A 19995-nucleotide genomic window follows, 5' to 3' on the forward strand; every position below is an offset into this window, starting at 1 on the left:
GGACCGTTTCTATATCTATGCATAGGACCGTTGCTATGTCTATGCATAGGACAGTTACTATATCTATGCATAGGACCGTTTCTATGTCTATGCATAGGACCGTTACTATATCTATGCATAGGACCGTTTCTATATCTATGCATAGGACCGTTACTATATCTATAGGACCGTTACTATATCTATGCATAGGACCGTTTCTATATCTATGCATAGGACCGTTAATATATTACGTTTTTAAGTATAAACTCCAAGCTGAATACCTTACTTAACATAAACTTTTTACGTGATAAAAAATAACAAATAACATATGGACAAAACATAACTTTATTAATAATTAACAGCAGAGAACACTGTGTGGAAGATTTACAATAAGTGAATAATATTTTAATAAAAATGTCATGGACGCAAATAAACATGACATGCTATACTGTATTTATTTCTTTAATAACAGATTTAGTTCAGAGGTTAGTATCAAAGAAAAGACCAAATATCATTGAGAGGGTGCCACCACCTCCTATTAATAATTAACAGCAGAGAACACTGCAAAATGTGTTGAATGAGTGGGGTCACTCGTCCCCTTCCTCAGCTTCTCCCTCCACAGAGTCGACTCCGACCTCCTCATAGTCCTTCTCCAGGGCTGCCAGGTCCTCTCTGGCCTCTGAGAACTCTCCCTCCTCCATGCCCTCGCCCACATACCAGTGGACAAAAGCACGCTTGGCGTACATCAGGTCAAACTTGTGATCAAGGCGTGCCCAAGCTTCAGCGATGGCCGTGGTGTTGCTAAGCATGCACACCGCCCTCTGCACCTTGGCCAGGTCTCCCCCTGGCACCACAGTGGGTGGCTGGTAGTTGATGCCCACCTGCAGTAAGGGCACAAGAAAGCAGTTGAGAAACCAACAATCATACTTGACAAAAATAATTCAGGTGATGGTTAAAAGACATATCAACTGCAGTAAATAAATATACCAAAATTATTTGTTTTTTTTCAAGTGGGCATCATGATTAATTTGCACACAAAACACTTTTTGGGAGAATAAAAATCAGTGTCCACTGCAGTAATCATGAGCTTCAAATGGGTGTTTACCTTGAAGCCTGTAGGACACCAGTCCACAAACTGAATGGTGCGTTTGGTCTTGATGGTAGCAATGGCGGCGTTGACATCCTTGGGAACTACATCCCCACGGTACAGCATGCAACAGGCCATGTACTTCCCATGGCGCGGGTCACACTTCACCATCTGGTTGGCGGGCTCAAAGCAGGCGTTGGTGATCTCTGCCACAGAGAGCTGCTCATGGTAGGCCTTCTCAGCTGAGATTACAGGCGCGTAGGTGACCAGCGGGAAGTGGATGCGGGGGTAAGGCACCAGGTTGGTCTGGAACTCGGTGAGGTCCACATTGAGCGCTCCATCGAAGCGCAGTGAGGCAGTGATGGAGGAGACGATCTGGCTGATAAGGCGGTTGAGGTTGGTGTAGGTCGGCCGCTCAATGTCCAGGTTGCAGCGGCAGATGTCGTAGGTGGCTTCATTGTCGACCATGAAAGCGCAGTCCGAGTGCTCCAGTGTAGTGTGGGTGGTCAGGATAGAGTTGTAGGGCTCCACCACTGCTGTGGAGATCTGAACACATACAAAAGGAGTAGAGAAAATAACTTTTAGAGAGATACTCCCCCAAAAATGTTTACTTACGGATCATGATATATTAATTCCAGGAAATATAAATAAATTATAAATTACTGCAATTCATCAAATAATCTACTGAAGTGGTGATCCCAAAGCACTGCAATACCCGAGGAGCAGGGTAAATGGCGAACTGCAGCTTAGATTTTTTGCCATAGTCAACCGACAGCCTCTGCATGAGCAGAGAGGCAAAGCCTGAGCCAGTTCCGCCGCCAAAGCTGTGGAAGATGAGGAAGCCCTGCAGCCCGGTGCACCGGTCCGACTGGGGACAGTCAAATCACAGGGCAGAAGGGTTTGTGAATCAGGCCTTTAACAGGTTTAAAGCGCAATACCACAATCAATTGTTAATAAAATCATGACAACACTAACCAGCTTGCGAACTCTGTCCATCACCAGGTCCACGATCTCTTTACCGATGGTGTAGTGGCCTCGGGCGTAGTTGTTAGCGGCATCCTCCTTACCGGTGATCAGCTGCTCCGGGTGGAAAAGCTGCCGGTACGTCCCCGTGCGGACTTCGTCTGCAGACACATCACAGCGTGCTCGCGCATTAACATTACATTGGTACATTTACTACATTACATACCAGGACTCATTAGCTGGCTAAGCATTAGTTTAGCATTGTTATCGCTAGCTAAAAAGCACCTGTAACTAATTAACATTAGGTTGCAATGCACATGAACTAGAAATAACAAGTTCACCGATTTTTTGTTGTTGTTGCAGATTCTGTCAGATTCAGATTCACTATTCTGAGAATAAGTGCATAATTGTTCAACCATACCAACGACAGTTGGTTCCAGATCCACAAACACAGTCCGAGGGACGTGTTTTCCGGCCCCTGTCTCGCTGAAGAAGGTGTTGAAGGAGTCGTCCCCCCCGCCGATGGTTTTGTCACTCGGCATCTGTCCGTCGGGCTGGATCCCATGCTCCAGGCAGTACAGCTCCCAGCAGGCATTCCCGATCTGCACTCCGGCCTGGCCGACATGGATGGAGATGCACTCACGCTAGAGGGAGAAAAAACCAAATCGATTTTGAGACACCACAATCTCGCATTCAATGTCGTTCATTTGCCACAGAAAGATTTACTTCGTTAAGACAATGTCTGGCTAGTAGCTAGCTAAACTGGACTTGCTTACTAGCCGGCTAGCTAGCTTACCTACTTTGAAAACCACAAGACAATGTACTCCTTAGCTAGCTAGTAAAACTTACCATGTTGATGAGGATTCAAAGTAGTAACTGTGTATGACAGAAATACGTTTTTTAGTTAGTGAATAATGCCTGTTGCTAGCTAGCTAATTTACACAATCCTGTTTCACTGGCTTCGTTACTCGCGATGAATAATGGCCAAATATGTCACATGAATAACGGCTGCTCACACGTATAGGTGCGTCAAAGAACCCGCCCCCTTTTAACCCAATTGGCTATTATTTCGTACAAATAAATGTTTCAGTCCCATCAATCAATATTTTCTCTTTTACCATTGGACCATGAATTGGATTTTCAAAAGTAAACTTCATTAACGGCTGTTACTCGGTTGTCTTGTTTTGATTGGATCAATCTACCTATTTGTTTTTCTTCGAAATTAAGTAATTATTATAATTATAATTATTATAATTATTATAATAATAATAATAATAATTATTATTATTATGTATCATGTCATGTCACATGCGAGTCATGCCCCATGTATTGTTTTTGAACTCCAATCAGTCAGAGATGGCGTCACTGATGGATGGCACTCTCTGCAGCATAAAATAGGGCTTCAAATCACGTGATCTTTGGGGACATCTAAGAGCACTTTGGAGTGAACTTGCCTGCCCTCTCTGCCTGCACTGCCCTGCCCTGCCTGCCCTCTCTACCTGCCTGCCCTGCTTGCTGACCCTCCTGATCTGCCTGCTTCACTATAGAAGCTCTGCCCCTATTCCCCGGAATCAATAAATACACCCAGCTTTGGGTTTTACTCTCCATCTGCCTCTTGTGTTCTGCACTAGTCTATCTAGTTTTTTCCATCCACTCTTGTTCTTGTGCCCGTTCCTCGCTTCTGTCTTGTCTGGGACTTTAAGCTGTTTGCTTCATAATTAATTAATTAATTATAATTTTTAATTGTAATTTAATTTAATTTTTAGTTAATTAATTAATGCTTCATAGCAGTCCCACACCACATCCACTCTGTCAACACTTTCCAAGTAAGGTGCAACAACTGAAATACCTACATTCATAGCCTAATAGACAATTCTGGACTTAGAGAACTATAGTAAATAAATTATTATATGAAATATATTATGAAAATTGAATATGCATATTCTCAGATATTGCGATTTCATTTTAATCATTCTCAGTCACAACGTCACTGATTTCACCACTAACTATTCACCAGAACATTTTATGATGTTGTATATGGTATCATTGTAATCCTTGACCTTCAAAACATGGGGGTAGACATCACCTGTTCTGTGTTATCATGTTTGGTTGAGGAGATATGAAGCACAATGCGGCTATGGCGGAAAGGAAAATGCCCGCCATGGCCACTAGGAAGAGTTTTTGCGAGGGCTCCACGTCTGAAAATTTTCAGGACAACAAACTGTACAAGTGTACCAAGTTTGGTGCTTTTATGAAAAAGTGAACTATTTTTTCACATATTAACCGGACTATACCAACTAGTGGACATAATTAGATTGGAGCAAATCGCATGTGACGAGATTATGAAAAGGGGAGGGAGCTGTCTCCCGAAATGTCCATGGTCGTAGTGATTACTGCGCTATTACACTACCAAAATATAGTTCTCTCTCCTACCCAACTGTATAGCCTAGTAAGCCTACTATACAAAGAGTATATGTACAGTGTATAGTAAGACATTTGTTTTACTTCCTTTGAGTCGAAAATAATGCCCGTGTATTGAATAAATAAAATATTTATAGAATTCAGTATTCTGTGAACCAATGAATGACAGGAGAATTGTATGACGTGCGCAGTGATACTCAGGGTGATGCGCCCTATAAATCACCTGACACAGTTCGTCTCACAGACAATTGAGAGTTGAAAGAAGTCAAGTCACCATGTAAGTACATCTAAGGTGTTCTGTGAGAAAATAGAGCTAGCTACACGATGTTTATGACCTTACATGCTGCCAGATAATCACTGTCAAAGTAATTAAAGAATATAAGCTTTTAATTGAGAAACCACACGAGATGGTTTCAAGTCCAGTTGTGATTTTAGCGAGCTAGTTTAGACAGGCCGCCTGTTCTAACGCAATGTTTAAATGTTCAATAATATTAGCCAGTTAGTAATTAATACATCTAAAGCAATGAATTTTAACTGTAGACTACAGAAGCAACGATGACTCCATTAGCTAATTTATGAACTACAAAGTGGTTGTTAGTTAGCTAGCTACGTCTGGTCTCTTGCCTCGTGCAGCAGCACTTTGCGCCAGTATGTGGTCGCGACATGTGCTCGTGACTGTCTTTAACTGTGTTCAAATGTACACGTGGTAGTCATGTCAAACTTTGCTATGTTAAAATTGTAGAATGAGAAGTTTAATCTGTATGTTTCTTCCAGTTCCACTCCAGTGTTACCGTAATCCAAAACCTAAAATGACGGGTCGAGCCAGAGCAAGGTCGAGGGGTCTTGCACGCGGTCAAGAGACTGGGCCACCAGGGGCGGTGTCGGTGAGTTCATTAAGAATCCTTATACACATCAATTACCAACATATTGTAGGAATTAATTCTGCCCACAGGATTTCGCCGTTACGCATGGCTGTACCAACATGGCTGTATGAATTGAGGCTACTGTAGGGTCTTGATGGTCAAATCTTATGTAAATGTATACATTTAAATGTGTGATGTGAGAACCCCTGATCTTGGAGAGAGCAACAGCAAGACACAATAATTTGGGCAAGGGTGATCACAAAATGTCAGAGGTTTTCCGGTATGAAGATTTTATAAATTGTGTAGTGTATCCTCGATATAAATATAATAGGATGAGAATGGATCAGGCTAAATAATCCTATGATGGCATCTCTGCCAGAAGACAACAAATGTAATGCTGAATTTATAAGGTCACTATTGTATTCTGTCACTGTAATAGTTTTTAGGCATATCATTAATTCAGTTCTGACTGTATTTGAATGCTCTTGCACTGCTAATTGAGTGGTTAAGATTACTTCACTTACCTTTATGAGTTTTCACAGTCATTTTGTGGAGTGTTGTTGATATGAAACATGAGTTATTATAGGAACTGGTAAGGGCTTTCAATAAAGTATTTTTGATTACATTTTAATGTTTTTTCTTAAAGGCTCCCCCTCAGGAGGAAGCACGGCCAGTTCACTCCACTTCTGAGGGTCAACTTGTGGGTCGTGGAAGACAGAACATTGCCCCGGGACTTGTGTCCTCAGAAGGTGCTGTGTTCTATGGTCATTTAAAGTAGCTAATGCATATTAGGGGTGCAACGGTTCTCTGTTTATATTGAACTGTATGGTTCGCCATCCACGGTTCAATATGCACCAGTGAATTTTCAGTGTATGATGCGTTCCATTGAGTTGGAGGTCGAGTTTGTCTGGAACGCAGTTGCTTCTGTAACTTGTTCAAATGTTTGTTCATGGCGAGCGGATTTGAGAGTTGAGGGAACGAAAACAGTGAACAGAAACGTTACTGCAAGCATTGATTAATCATGTCTTTCTGCGCATATGGTCTACCTGTCAAGCCTTAAGTGCACTTTTACTTTTAATTATTCCTCTCCTATACCAGTAGTCAAGCCTAACATTTTACATTTGAAATGTGTTCAATCAATGTGTTTAATGTGAAATGAGAGTGAGTGAAACTGCATTATTTCTCTGCCCTTTGTTTCCACAGATCTTCTTAAGATATCTTCAGGCTTTCAGCAGGTGAAGATCGGAGAGAGGGGTGGACGCCGTGGTGATTTCCATGATGTAGGAATCAACACCAGGCAGGCCATGGAGCATGTCAAGGAATCCAAGACTGGTGTGTTAGCCAGCCATTACATGGTCACAATTATAGTGTAGTTTTAGAATAATGAACAACATGATAAATCCATGTATGAAATCCTCATTAAACCCATTGCAGAAGAATGTCATTGTTCTGTTTTCTGTAATATAATGCTGTCATCTGTGATATGTCTTCAGGTTCCTCTGGCTCTCCTATTCAACTGAAAGCCAACTTCTTCCGCATCCTTTCCCGCCCTCAGTGGGTGCTTTACCAGTACCATGTGGACTACAAGCCCCCCATAGAGTCCCGCCGCCTGCGTTCTGCCCTCTTGTATCATCATAACGAGACGCTAGGCTCAGCCCGCACCTTTGATGGAGCCCTCCTCTTCCTGCCTCACAGACTTGAGAACCGGGTACAGTACACGAGAGGGTTCGGTTCTTCTGATGGCTCTATCACTCGGATTTGTGATAGACTAAGATCATAATTTACCAAACGGCATGTAAGAACTTGTCAAAGTAGTTAACTGTTAATTGTTGGAGCAAGAGTGAAAAACATACTAACTACAGTATGATCTAGTTTAGTTTAGTTTATTAGTTTATTATATCGAGGACAATCCAAATACATGAACCATATAAAATACAGTAAAAAAGGCAGCGTTAGCCTAGTCGGCTAATTTTCAGCTGAAGTCCCCGGCCAGTTGCAACATGGCATCCTGAAAAGTAACGTCATTAGTTAAAATAAAACATTTAAATATTCTAAGAACACGTGGCTGAGACAAGGTACCCCAACATCACACTTGACAAGCAAGCTGAGGTGATTGAAGGGGCTACAACAAACACCACATACACACTTATGGGGGCAGCGACATTTCAAGCACATAGAAGCCACAGGACAATTACAGGCCACACAACATCTAATGGATCAGCTCCCACATGCTGTTTTGAGAAGCATGTTCTAATTGTAATTCATTGAGAAACCTTGACACAGAGCTTCCATTGTATTTTGTAGGAAACTGTACTTCAGTCTCGGACCAACCATGGAGAGGATGTCCAGATCACGATCACTCTGACCAATGAGCTGCCACCCACCTCTCCAGTGTGCCTGCAGTTCTACAACATCATCTTCAGAAGGTCAGAGCACCCAGTGAAAGGTTATGGTTGTGTTGACCTATAATAAGACACAAACTCACGTTTCTTTGCTCGGCTGCCCTCGGACAGGCGGTTCAGGACCATGTTCGCAAGGACAAACAGACTGAAGCTCAGCTTCTACCCCAGGGCCATTCAGGCCCTGAACACAGCAAAGACCTAGGTTCTAGGCCCTGGACAATCTAGACAATTTGATGGCAGCTACTAGATTGAAATCAAGTGCAATACTGAAACACAACTGTGAACATTTCAAACCTGCAAACTGCGACACTTTAAATGAATGTGCAATAACACTATGTGCAATATGACAACCCTCGGGTACATAAGGTTCAGAGATAGGAAATGTTAGAATAGGTATAGCATAGCATAGAGTACAGCACAGTGTTTTAATTTGTATAGTATAGTATAGTGGATAGTGTACATAGCCTTTATTTATGTAAACCAGCTCTTTTCCCTTCTTGTTTTTAGTTTTTTTCCTAGCACCAGGGGAGCCCCCCCTCCCAAATTTCGTTGTTTGGTACCTGTACTATATCAATGACAATAAAGACCATTCATTCATTCATTCATTCATTCATTCTCTGTCGGTCTCTATTCCGTCATTGTCTGTAAAAATGTTTTTCTCTGTTTGTTCTAGGGTGCTGCGGATACTAAACATGCAACAAATTGGACGCCATTACTACGACCCAAATGAACCACTCAATATCCCACAGCACAGGTCTGTGCCTTACCTGTCTCGGCAGTGGTTTTACCCATAAAGACAAAAGAGACAGAATAAAGATGTTGTTGTGTCCTTCGTTGTGTGGCATGTTGTATGCATGTGCTCTTCAGACTGACCATCTGGCCTGGCTTCACCACCACCATCCTGCAGTATGAGTCGGGCATCATGCTAAGTATGGATGTGAGCCACAAGGTGCTGCGCAGTGAAACAGTGCTCGCTTTCATGGGCAATCTCAAGCAGCAGTGTGGGGACCAGCGCTTCATGGAGGCCTGCACCAAGGAGCTGGTGGGCCAAATTGTCCTCACCAAGTAAGACCCACCACTAGATGAACGCAGAGATACAACTGTTGTTTCTCTACGGTAACGCTTTACAGTAATGCAGAGTAGGTACTAAGCACTAAGCTCTACTTAGATTTGTGCATATTCATATTTTTTTTTTTTTTTTAAACTAAATGTTTATTCAACCTTATAATAACCACTTTTACATTGTTGCAAAGAAACATTCACATTTATAACAACCAACTGTCTATGGGAATTTTTTCTCTCAGGTACAATAACAAGACCTACAGGATTGATGATATCGCATGGGACCACACTCCTACTAACACATTCAAGAGAGGGGACTCTGACATCTCCTTCAAAGAATACTACAAAACTGTAGGTGTTGTCTCATTAACTTAAACTATCAGACCATATCACTGACCATGTGTCACAGTAACCACTGAACTCATTATGATTTAACACTTTCATTCAGCAATATAGTCTGGACATCACCGACAACCGGCAGGCCCTTCTGGTAAGCCATGTGAAGAAGATGGGCCCTTCTGGGGGGCCGCCCCCTGGCCCAGCCATGCTCATCCCTGAGTTCTGCTACCTTACAGGTACCACTGACTTGACACTAGAGAAACCTCACAAACACTACTTATGGACAGTATTTATTTTAGTATTATATACACTGCTATTTTTTTTTTTTTTTTAATAGGCCTGACGGACAAGATGCGCAGTGACTTCAACATCATGAAGGACCTGGCCACCCACACCAGACTGAACCCAGAGCAGAGGGAGCAGCGTCTCAATCGCTTTGTCAATAACATCCACAAGTACGTCACACTCTATATGGTTTGACTATGCCTTGCACTGATGTAATGTTGACTCTACACCCCAGCTTTAAGTGGTTACAATATTGATATCACAACGTTGATTGCAAAACTGACCACCTTGCAGGAACCCTGAGGCTGAGGCTGAAATTAATACCTGGGGGCTCAACTTTGACAACAAACTCCTGAACCTCACAGGCAGAGTCCTCCCTACTGAGAGGATTATCCAAGGATCCAGATCGGTATTGAATACATCAGAAATGATGTCCCCAGTGTGGCTTATTACAGTACTTGTTACCTGCAGTTTGAAGCTCTTGCTAAACATTTCTGTTTTACTGCAACATGTACTGATCTAGCTCCAAACAAGAATGTTTGCTGGTCATGTATTTGCATGTAGGCCTATATGCCTGTCATAATCTGTGATTGCAACAAACTCAAAACCCTTTTTTTTTCTTTTTCTTTTGTCTCCCAGTACGACTACAACGCTTGGGCAGCAGACTGGTCCAAAGAAATGAGGGGGATCCCCCTGATCAGCAGCCGGCCACTGGACAACTGGATCATGTTCTTTACCCACCGCAACGCTGACGTAGCCCACGCCCTCCTGGACGGCTTAAATAAGGTGTCCCCACCCATGGGCATCCGCATGCAGAGGCCTGTTATGTGAGTTCTCACTCTGGGTTGGAGGAGACTGGAAGGAGGCACACACACACACACACACACACACACAGTGCTATAGCACCACCTAGTGGCAGGGAGCAACATATGATACCTAAGTTAATTACAACGGTGAGTCCAGCTGTGAATGGGCACAGCTAGAATTAAGGTTCCAAGCTTGAGTTAATGAGCACTTTAAGCTGCAGTATTGTACCACAGGTGTTTTACAAAGCCTTGAGTATTCTTTGCCAATCATACTTGGGTGTTATCTGAAAATGAACATGTTATCATCAGTGGAAGTCCCATTGGTTAGATGTCCCAGTGCTTTGACAGTTTTGGTCTGTGTACAGGGTGGAGTACGAGGACCGCCAGGAGTCTCTGCTCAGGGCTCTGCAGCACAACGTTACAGAGACCACCCAGATGGTTAGTCTCTGAGCATAACATGTCTAGCAATCGTCTTAATCTGTGTCCAGGTAACCACCTCTAGGTGTTGAATGAGGACTAAAGCATGTGTGTTACCTCCTCAGGTGGTGGTGATCCTCCCCAGCAACAGGAAGGATAAGTATGACAGTGTGAAGAAGTACCTGTGTGTGGACTGTCCCACCCCCAGCCAGTGTGTGTTGGCTCGCACCCTTTCCCGCCAACAGGTCGTCATGACTGTGGCCACCAAGATTGCCCTGCAGATGAACTGCAAGATGGGAGGAGAGCTCTGGAGTGTGGAGATCCCAGTAAGTCGCACAGTGAATTGAAATAAACCCAAAGTCACAAATGTTGTTGGGGCCCAGTATATAAAAAAACGGCTGTGCACATACAGACCAATGCTCATGATAAGTTTAAAGTGGAATTTTATTATTTGTTGTTTTCATTATTCAATAGACACATTAAAAACGATGAAGATGTGCCCCGCGGTGGTGTAGCGGTCTAAGCACTAGCCACTAGTGCAAGCTGCCCACCGGGGACTGGGATCGAATCCCAGCTCGCCAGACCCGGATATGGCCGGGGCACACACAGGGAGCGGCATATTGAGCGGCCGCTCCCGAGGGCGGTATAGGAATATTTCCGGACAAGGATCCGTCGCGCAACAGCGCCCCCGGGGTGCCGGAATAACGGTGCTGGGCTCGAGGAGCCAGTCAGCTAGTCTGCCTGGCGATCTCCTCTGGGACTGCCGGCCACGGGGTCGTGCGGCGGATCCTACGCAATAGGCAGGGGATAATTGGATGCTAGGTTGGGTTCAATTGGATACCAAATTGGGTGAAAAAGGGGATAAAATCTGAAAAACTAATTTCAAAAAAACAAAACGATGAAGATATACAGTATATATATATAAACGGTCAAGATATCTCGCTTTGAATGCCGTCATCAGTCCTGATGTTCCAAATTGCTCAAGATTCCCGATTCCAGATTATATTAACTCTGGGGCTTTTTTAGGAAGTAAACATAGACTTTGAGTTTTGATAGCTATGATACGTTTTGAAATGATGATAGACGGTATGCATTATGGATTGACCAGAAATACACATGAACATGAATTTTGGATAAACTTTCCCTTTTTAATGTGGATAACATTTATCTGACTGACTACCTCACATGGGTGCAGGTACAATTTCTACAGCGTGTTCTATTTCTACAACCACACATTTCACACCTATGTGATCTCCATCCACAATCTTATGTTCCACCCCATGTATCTCAATAGAAGCATGTGCTAAACCAAACTTTGTAAGGTGTAACTTTCAGCTCTGTTTCACAGCTCCAGCAGCTGATGATCGTGGGCATTGACTGCTACCACGACATAGCTGCAGGGAATAGGTCCATTGGAGCTCTGGTGGCCAGTCTCAACAAGGGCATGTCCAGGTATGTGGATGAGCATGGAGAAGCATGGCCTTGGGTTATGAATGTGCTCTTTACCACCAATGTTGGTAGCCAGTACCAACTGATTCCTCTTGTTTTCCAGGTGGTTCTCCAAGTGTGTGGTTCAGAGCCGTGGTCAGGAGATCATGGATGGCTTGAAAGTGGCTTTGCAAGGCAAGTTCAATGAAACAACAAAGCATTTCAAATAAGATACCATATCAAAATTGACCACTGACTGCCACATTGTAACAATGTCTTCCAAGTCTTCTTTTCAACATAATCCCTCAGAGAAGCATGAGAATGATCCCTAGTATCCTAAGTGCAGGCTCTCTTTCCCAGGTGCACTGAAGGCCTGGCTGAAGCACAACCAGTGCCTGCCCTCACGCATCATTATCTACAGAGACGGAGTGGGGGACGGGATGCTGCAGAGTGTGGTCAACTACGAAGTGCCACAGATCCTGGACTCAATCAGCACCATGGGAAAGGACTACACGTAAGAGGACCTTAAGGACCTACACCTTAATTGAGGATTTCTAACATAATCAAAATTGTTCATGTCTTTCTACCAACATATTTTAGTACGAGATGGCAATTAGAGCGTATTAAGGCCTACATATCTTCAGTGTTTCCTCTAGGATTTTTCACATTAGTGGCGGAGTGGTAAAAAAAAAAATTTTGCACGCACATGAAACGCGCACTGGCGCTCAAAACAAAGACGTAATTTCACCAAAAACGAAAGGGTGGCAACATAAAAAAAACGGTGATTTTTATATAGAAGGTGATCAAATACCAAGATATCCTACAGCTGCAGCAGAACATGCGGAACGCGCATACAGCACTGAACATATACATGTGACTGACAGATACGCCCAAGACACACACACACACACACACACACACACACACACAGAGAAAGATCATCAGCTCATCGAATATGAAGTACACAGGGAACCGGGAACGCGCATACAGCACTGAACAACATCCGTAGAATATAAACTTGCGACTTACAGTCACAATGAAAGATCAGCTCATCAATACAAAGTATTGCAAGCCTACATGAGAGTACACGCACAAAACCGTCTAACGTTACTCATTAACTGTTTACACAAGTAAAATCACAGTGTGACAGTCAGATGGAGCATTCGGTAAACAACCAACAGCAAGGTAATGCTATCAGCTGAGTTAAAGAAAACCAACTTTTACCTTTGATGACACCGACATGAGCCCTGCTTACCCGTACCTCTGCCGTTCTGTTCGTGGTGATTTTAGAGGCTATAGATAATTGTTGCCCCGCGCATATTGCCCTGTAATTAGACCATGCGACCACACCTTGTGTCTCTTATTGTCCAAATGTTCCCTGAATTTTAGCTGCATGTTTTTCCAGCATCCGTTGTCAATAAAAATTCGACTCCCCTTCTTTTCCCCTGCCAATACTGTGTCGTTTATGACATTTACCAACGTTTATGCTATGAATAGTTCGATGCTAGCGTTAGGTGCGAGGCTGCTCGGTTAACCCATTTGCGGGAACATTATTTGTTTCACAAAATAGCCTGATTTAGTTGACCATGAACATCAGAGACTACATTACGAATGTTCATTTAAAATACTTGTATACTGAGCACTGGTATAAGCACATGAACCAGAGAACAGCAGTAAATGCAATAACCCACAGTCGTCGCTGATGTTGCATTTTCGATTAGGATACGGGATTAAAGGGACCGGCGACGGGCGAAGGGAGAGGAGAGGGATTTCCTGAAATCCGCTAAATTCTGACCAATCACAAAATTGCTTTGCAAGCGCGTTGCCGACGAGGTTATTTGATTGATTGATTGATTGATTGATTGAAAACCTTTATTGTCCCCAATGGGGAAATTTTGTTGTCAAACAGCTCAGTTAGGGCAGAAAACATTCAATACAGAAAACAGAAAACATTCAATAAAATACATAAAACAGTGCAGGCTCAATAAGTAAAAAGTTCCAAGTTCCAAAGTTCCAGCTCCAGGTCTCCCCCACCCTGCAGGGCCTGGTTGTAGAGTCGGAGTGCAGCTGGAACAAAGGACTGTCCAAATCTTTTTGTACTTTGACGGGGGAGAACAAATCTGTGGCTGAACTTGCTCCTCATCCCCGCCAGCTCGCAGTACATTGGGTGGGAGGGATTGGCCAGCATGGCCGCCAGTTTTTTCCCCATCCTCTGTTCTGCCACCACCTCTAGGCTGTCCAGCCCGGTCCCCACCACAGAGCTGGCCTTCTTCACCAGTTTGTTTAGCTTCGCAGCATCCCTGGCACAGATGTTTCCACCCCAGCAGGCCACGGCGAAGAACAGAACGCTGGCAACCACCGACTGATAAAACATTTGCAGCAGCTTGTTGCAGACACCGAAAGACCTCAGCCTTCTCAGGAAAAACAGTCAGATATTTGCAACATCGGAACGAAATCGGAACGAAATGTAGGTCTGAAAGCGGCCTAAATCTAGCTTAAATCTGCTTTTTCTTTTTCTATTCTCCGATCATAATTCCTCGCTGCCTTTCTCGTTGCGCAGCCTGAATCAATTAGTGGCGGAGAAAATGTATTTGTGGCGGCCCGCCACGAATCAATGCATATAGAGGAAACACTGTGTCTTAATAACCAGGGTTCCCTTTAACACATTAAATCACCAATCATTCTGATCGTATTTTCTCTCTTCCCCTCCTAGACCCAAACTCACAGTGGTGGTTGTGAAGAAGCGGATCAGTTCCAGGTTCTTTGCCCAAGTTGGCGGCAAGATGGCCAACCCACCCCCTGGAACAGTCATCGACACTGAGGTCACCCGCCCAGAATGGTATCGATTCAATACGCAATTCAGAAAATATGTAGTTTTTTCAGAGATGTGCTATGTCTGCTTTATCCAGTCTTAAAACGGTGGCTACAGTTGCAATTTCCCATTTTCAGGTACGACTTCTTCATTGTCAGCCAAGCTGTTAGACAGGGAAGCGTCTCCCCAACCCACTACAATGTGGTGTATGACAGCAGTGGACTGAAGCCTGACCACATGCAGAAACTGACCTACAAACTCTGCCACATGTACTTCAACTGGCAGGTATGCTGGGTTGTCTTTCCAGTAGTAGTTTTAAAGGGGAGGTTTACCCGAACTTTCATTATTTCGTGTGCAGCTGCATCATAGCTATCAAAACGTGAGGTCTGTTGTGACGGGGAGAGAGGGGGGGATCTTGGGAGTTTGGAACATCAGGGCATTCAAAGCGAGATATATTTACTCAGAGATTGTTTTATAACATGATTCTTTGTGTGTGGATATGTCTACTTTAGAGTAATGAAAACAACAAATGCACAAATTTACAGGGTAAAAGTCTGCTTAAACTATTCTCTTGGTCAGTAATTCAAATGCAGGCATGAACAGGGTGTAGTTCACATTGAAACACATCTTAAACCTACTGATACGTATCCATATTGGTTATGAAATCAAACATACTGTATTTACATATGGTTTTCCCATTTCAGGCATGCAAGTTGTTTTTTGATGCATAAATTGTCGTTGATTTTGTCTCCCCCAATTATTTCAGGGGATCATCCGAGTGCCTGCACCCTGCCAGTATGCCCACAAGCTTGCTTTCCTGGTGGGACAGAGCATCCACAGAGAGCCCAACATGAAGCTGGATGACTTCCTCTACTACCTGTGAGAGGGGAGCAGCTACATTGGGTAGAGCGGACATTTGTTATTCATAGCAGAGTTCTAGATCCTAGAGTATGGAGATGAGGACTCGTCGTATGTGTGGCTGAGGTTTGGAGTGTTTGACTGGTTGTTGCTTTAGTTAACAATGTTATGACTCAAGAATCCAATGGGTTTTATTTGTTAGACTATGTTTCATGTTGATGTTGGTGGGTCCATGTTTAAAAACTATGTGGAATTTAGAACCATGTCTGTTCTTCCCTTTCAATTTCTATGTTCTTACGTGTGTGTGTGTGTGTGTGTGTGTGTGTGTGTGTGTACGTGCACGCAGCAGGGCTTACTGATGTGCATCTCTACTGCAGGCTGCTCTATACTTCACCAGAGAGACTGTTATTAACTATGAAGTGTTGATGCTTAAGCAGAATAATGCCAAGCCTGATTGGTTTCTCTGTCCCCCTGTCCCCCTCTGCATCTGTGCATTCAGGTGACCTAACACTAGCCTGTGATTGGCTCTCCCCCATTTGGCCATGCCCCATCCTGTACCTCCTAAATTCCTGATTGGTTTCTGGACAATTGCAAACACAAATTTGTTCCCAGAGGCCCTCTGCCCTCTCTCTTTTCGCCCAAATAAGGACATGCAATAGCTCCACACACGTTTTGACACATGGGACGGCATCGAAGATGGCAATCTAATTTAATTTCTTACAGTCTAATGTTTTTGTTCTTTTACCATTTTAAATATTATTATGGTTACCACCTTGTTGTTTTTATCGTTACAGTTTATTTGAGGACTACAATAAAAAGGGTAACAGTTTGTGAAGATTGTGTCCTTGTTTATTTTTCGTTTGTTGTTGAATGAGAGAGTGAAAAGACTCAGGAGGCAAATGAGGTTGGTTTGAAGGAGGTGGAGAGAAAAATAATGTAATACTTTACTTATTAGTGCCCTTACAGTCATTGTGGTGATGACCTCATATATGCAGGGGGGCAAACTTGTCACATTTCTGCTAAATTAGCAGGTTTTTACTTCAAAATAGGTCATCCACGTGAATCGTGTAGATTTGCAAAAAATATATTTGGTGGGGGGGGGGGGGTCTACGTCTCATCCAAGTCACATGATGACTATTCTTCTAACTAATCTTCCTGTCTGCTAAACTCCGCTGCTGTTGAAATAACTTTTAGCTTCATGCAGCTAGGTACAATTCTAGACAGTGTGGAGGACAGTCACAGTAAACAACCTGTTTTCAACATAATTATGTGGGTGTTAAGGTTAGGACCGCCGGTGAGACCACCATCAGTGCTAGCGCTATCCATCTACCACCGCTAGTGCTCAAAAAGTGTCGCCTTTTTGGGCCATCACCAGTTTGCACCCCTGTCTTGTGGTTATACATGTTATGGCTATAACATTATTTTTGTTGCGATCTTAACAGTCAACTTCAGTACACTGTGCCCTTGTTCCAACCTGAAAATGCTTATGTCCTACCTAGATAATAACTGTAATGTAACATAGAGTTGGTTTTGACTTTGAGCTTAACACAGATCCAATAATGCATCAGCAGGGGTCCATTTGTGAAATTGCAGTGAAATGTATGCATATAACATATCATGTTATGTTCCCTTGACATAGGGTTGATTACCTTTCAGTAAGTTCTTTAAAAAGGGACTCAAATCTGTGGGGGAAATAAATCAACATTGCACATGATCATTTAGATTTGACAGCTAGATGGGACTGGGAAAATATAACCCTTCTCAAATTCATGCAGCACTCTAAAATGCAAGGATTGACAGACAACAACATTATGTTAAACATAATGTATCTAATTGTTTGTTTGCATTGTTGTGCTTGTAAAATAAATACAATAGTCTAGGGTTATTATGTCCGTTACTATATCTATATGCATAGGACCGTTACTATATCTATGCATAGGACCGTTACTATATCTGTCTTTATGTTACGTTCTGTTACTATATCTGTTACTACCCGCTGTCTCAGGAAGGCCTCAAAGATCTCCAGGGACCCGACCCACCCTGGGCACGTACACTTTACCAGGCTGCCCTCGAAAAGGAGGTTCAGGACCCTGGCCGCTAAGACAAACAGACTGAAGAACTGCTTCTACCACAGGGCCGTCCAGGCCCTGAACACAGCAAAGACCTAAGTTCTGTGCCCTGGACAGTCTGGACAGTCCCTGGACAGTCTGGACGGATTGATGGCAGCTGCTGGACTGAAGGAATCAGGTGTGGTGCTGAGGCACAGACATGTACATTTCAAGCCTGCAAACTGTGACACTTTAAATGACGTGAAAAAATACTGTTGTGCAATATGACAACCCTAGTCGACTGTCTGTACAGTATAGTACAGTGGATTGTGTACATAGCCTTTATTTATGTAAACCAGCTCATTCCCTTCTTGTGATTTTAAGTTTTTTTTTTTTTTTTCCTAACACCAGGGGAGCCACCCCTCCTAAATTTCGTTGTTTGGTACCTGTACTGTAGCAATGACAATAAAGTCCATTCATTCATTCATTCATTCATATCTATGCATAGGACCGTTTCTATATCTATGCATAGGACCGTTACTATATCTATGCATAGGACCATTACTATATCTATGCATAGGACCGTTACTATATCTATGCATAGGACCGTTTCTCTATCTCTGCATAGGACCGTTTCTATATCTATGCATAGGACCGTTTCTATATCTATGCATAGGACCGTTTCTATATCTATGCATAGGACCGTTTCTATATCTATGCATAGGACCGTTTCTATATCTATGCATAGGACCGTTTCTATATCTATGCATAGGACCGTTTCTATATCTATGCATAGGACCGTTTCTATATCTATGCATAGGACCGTTTCTATATCTATGCATAGGACCGTTACTATATCTATGCATAGGACCGTTTCTATATCTATGCATAGGACCGTTTCTATATCTATGCATAGGACCGTTACTATATCTATGCATAGGACCGTTTCTATATCTATGCATAGGACCGTTACTATATCTCTGCATAGGACCGTTTCTATATCTATGCATAGGACCGTTTCTATATCTATGCATAGGACCGTTTCTATATCTATGCATAGGACCGTTTCTATATCTATGCATAGGACCGTTTCTATATCTATGCATAGGACCGTTACTATATCTATGCATAGGACCGTTACTATATCTATGCATAGGACCGTTTCTATATCTATGCATAGGACCGTTTCTATATCTATGCATAGGACCGTTTCTATATCTATGCATAGGACCGTTTCTATATCTATGCATAGGACCGTTTCTATATCTATGCATAGGACCGTTACTATATCTATGCATAGGACCGTTTCTATATCTATGCATAGGACTGTTACTATATCTATGCATAGGACCGTTTCTATATCTATGCATAGGACCGTTACTATATCTATGCATAGGACCGTTACTGAATCTGAAACTGTTGCACTAACGTTTGTGATGATACTACATACTAATGTCCTCCAATTGATTGTGTTGATGATATTCAGACCCCCGTTAATACTTAAACTTCTTCGCCCCTCATCTCTATTTTCTCCTACAAATAGATGATGACGTCGGACACTATTGAAATAGTTCATAAACTGGTAATCCCATCCAAATCAACATTCCTTGATAGGTGGATTTGTATACGACTCAGTCACCCACCCACTTTTAACCAATTATGAAATCAGCTGTCTTAGAAAAATGAATAAATGAGCTTGAAATTGTACGTGAATTATTTTGCTGCAGAAATATACATTAGGCTGCATTCTGCAATCCACTGAAATAAAAGAACATCACAAACAGACACACACTTGGGTACCAAAAAAGATTTTATTTGAGTAATCAGCCTCTATGAAATGAGTTGGATCAGTATTCAGTACTTTTCAAATGAAAGGAGAAAAAAAAAAGTGACAAAGGACACAATAATTTCAACAACAATAGTCGCTTTGGTTAAATAACTGTCTACTGAAAGGATTCTGAGTAGACAGTGGTTACTTGATTTCTTAAATAAAACACAATGAGATTTACAGAAAGGCTCTGGATGTAAATCCCTGAAAAAGATGCAGACCCAATAAAAATTAAGCAATGCAACCTCATGATGGATCAATAGTACAAGCCCACAACCCGACCGGTGTAAGTAGATACAACTCAGATGCTGAGGGATACAAGCCTTTCTCCTCCTTGGCTGTAGAGTCACACCCTCAGAGACCACCATCAGACCAATATCAACACATTATCCAGTGG

The 19995-nt window shown here is 42.7% G+C and overlaps 2 protein-coding genes across 2 annotated transcripts; one reads left to right on the plus strand and one right to left on the minus strand.

Annotated features, from left to right (window-relative positions):
• Positions 1–557: 557 nt before the first annotated feature.
• Positions 558–2586, minus strand: LOC308158634 (tubulin alpha chain, testis-specific-like). Its single transcript, XM_080532314.1, has 5 exons — positions 2451–2586; positions 2042–2190; positions 1782–1934; positions 1085–1612; positions 558–860 (listed from the first exon to the last, which is right to left on the minus strand). Exons 1-5 carry the CDS (start codon positions 2569–2571, stop codon positions 567–569), a joined length of 1245 nt encoding a protein of 414 aa, XP_080388440.1. The 5' UTR covers positions 2572–2586; the 3' UTR covers positions 558–566.
• Positions 2587–5259: 2673 nt separating this feature from the next.
• On the plus strand, positions 5260–15747 carry LOC308158931 (piwi-like protein 1; the record flags this gene model as incomplete). The annotated part of the gene is made up of 20 exons (XM_080532648.1): positions 5260–5328; positions 5960–6062; positions 6517–6645; positions 6807–7021; positions 7618–7739; positions 8389–8469; positions 8583–8780; positions 9020–9128; positions 9226–9352; positions 9454–9571; positions 9696–9810; positions 10041–10228; positions 10573–10645; positions 10750–10950; positions 11973–12076; positions 12177–12247; positions 12413–12566; positions 14766–14891; positions 15002–15149; positions 15631–15747. 20 exons carry the CDS (start codon positions 5260–5262, stop codon positions 15745–15747), a joined length of 2568 nt encoding a protein of 855 aa, XP_080388774.1.
• Between the last annotated feature and the right edge of the window lie 4248 nt (positions 15748–19995).

The sequence above is a fragment of the Nansenia antarctica genome (genome assembly GCF_963989245.1).
Source record: "Nansenia antarctica genome assembly, chromosome: 5".
Taxonomy (NCBI): domain Eukaryota; kingdom Metazoa; phylum Chordata; class Actinopteri; order Argentiniformes; family Microstomatidae; genus Nansenia; species Nansenia antarctica.

Bases quoted from the DNA above. Each gene is read 5' to 3' on its own strand.
- LOC308158634 (XM_080532314.1), bottom strand. From the start codon at position 2,571: ATGCCGAGTGACAAAACCATCGGCGGGGGGGACGACTCCTTCAACACC. The intron at 1,935-2,041 runs GTTAGTGTTGTC...GACTGTCCCCAG, and splicing joins TGGACAGAGTTCGCAAGCTG to TCGGACCGGTGCACCGGGCT. The intron at 1,613-1,781 runs GTATTGCAGTGC...GTATGTGTTCAG, and splicing joins CCATTTACCCTGCTCCTCGG to ATCTCCACAGCAGTGGTGGA.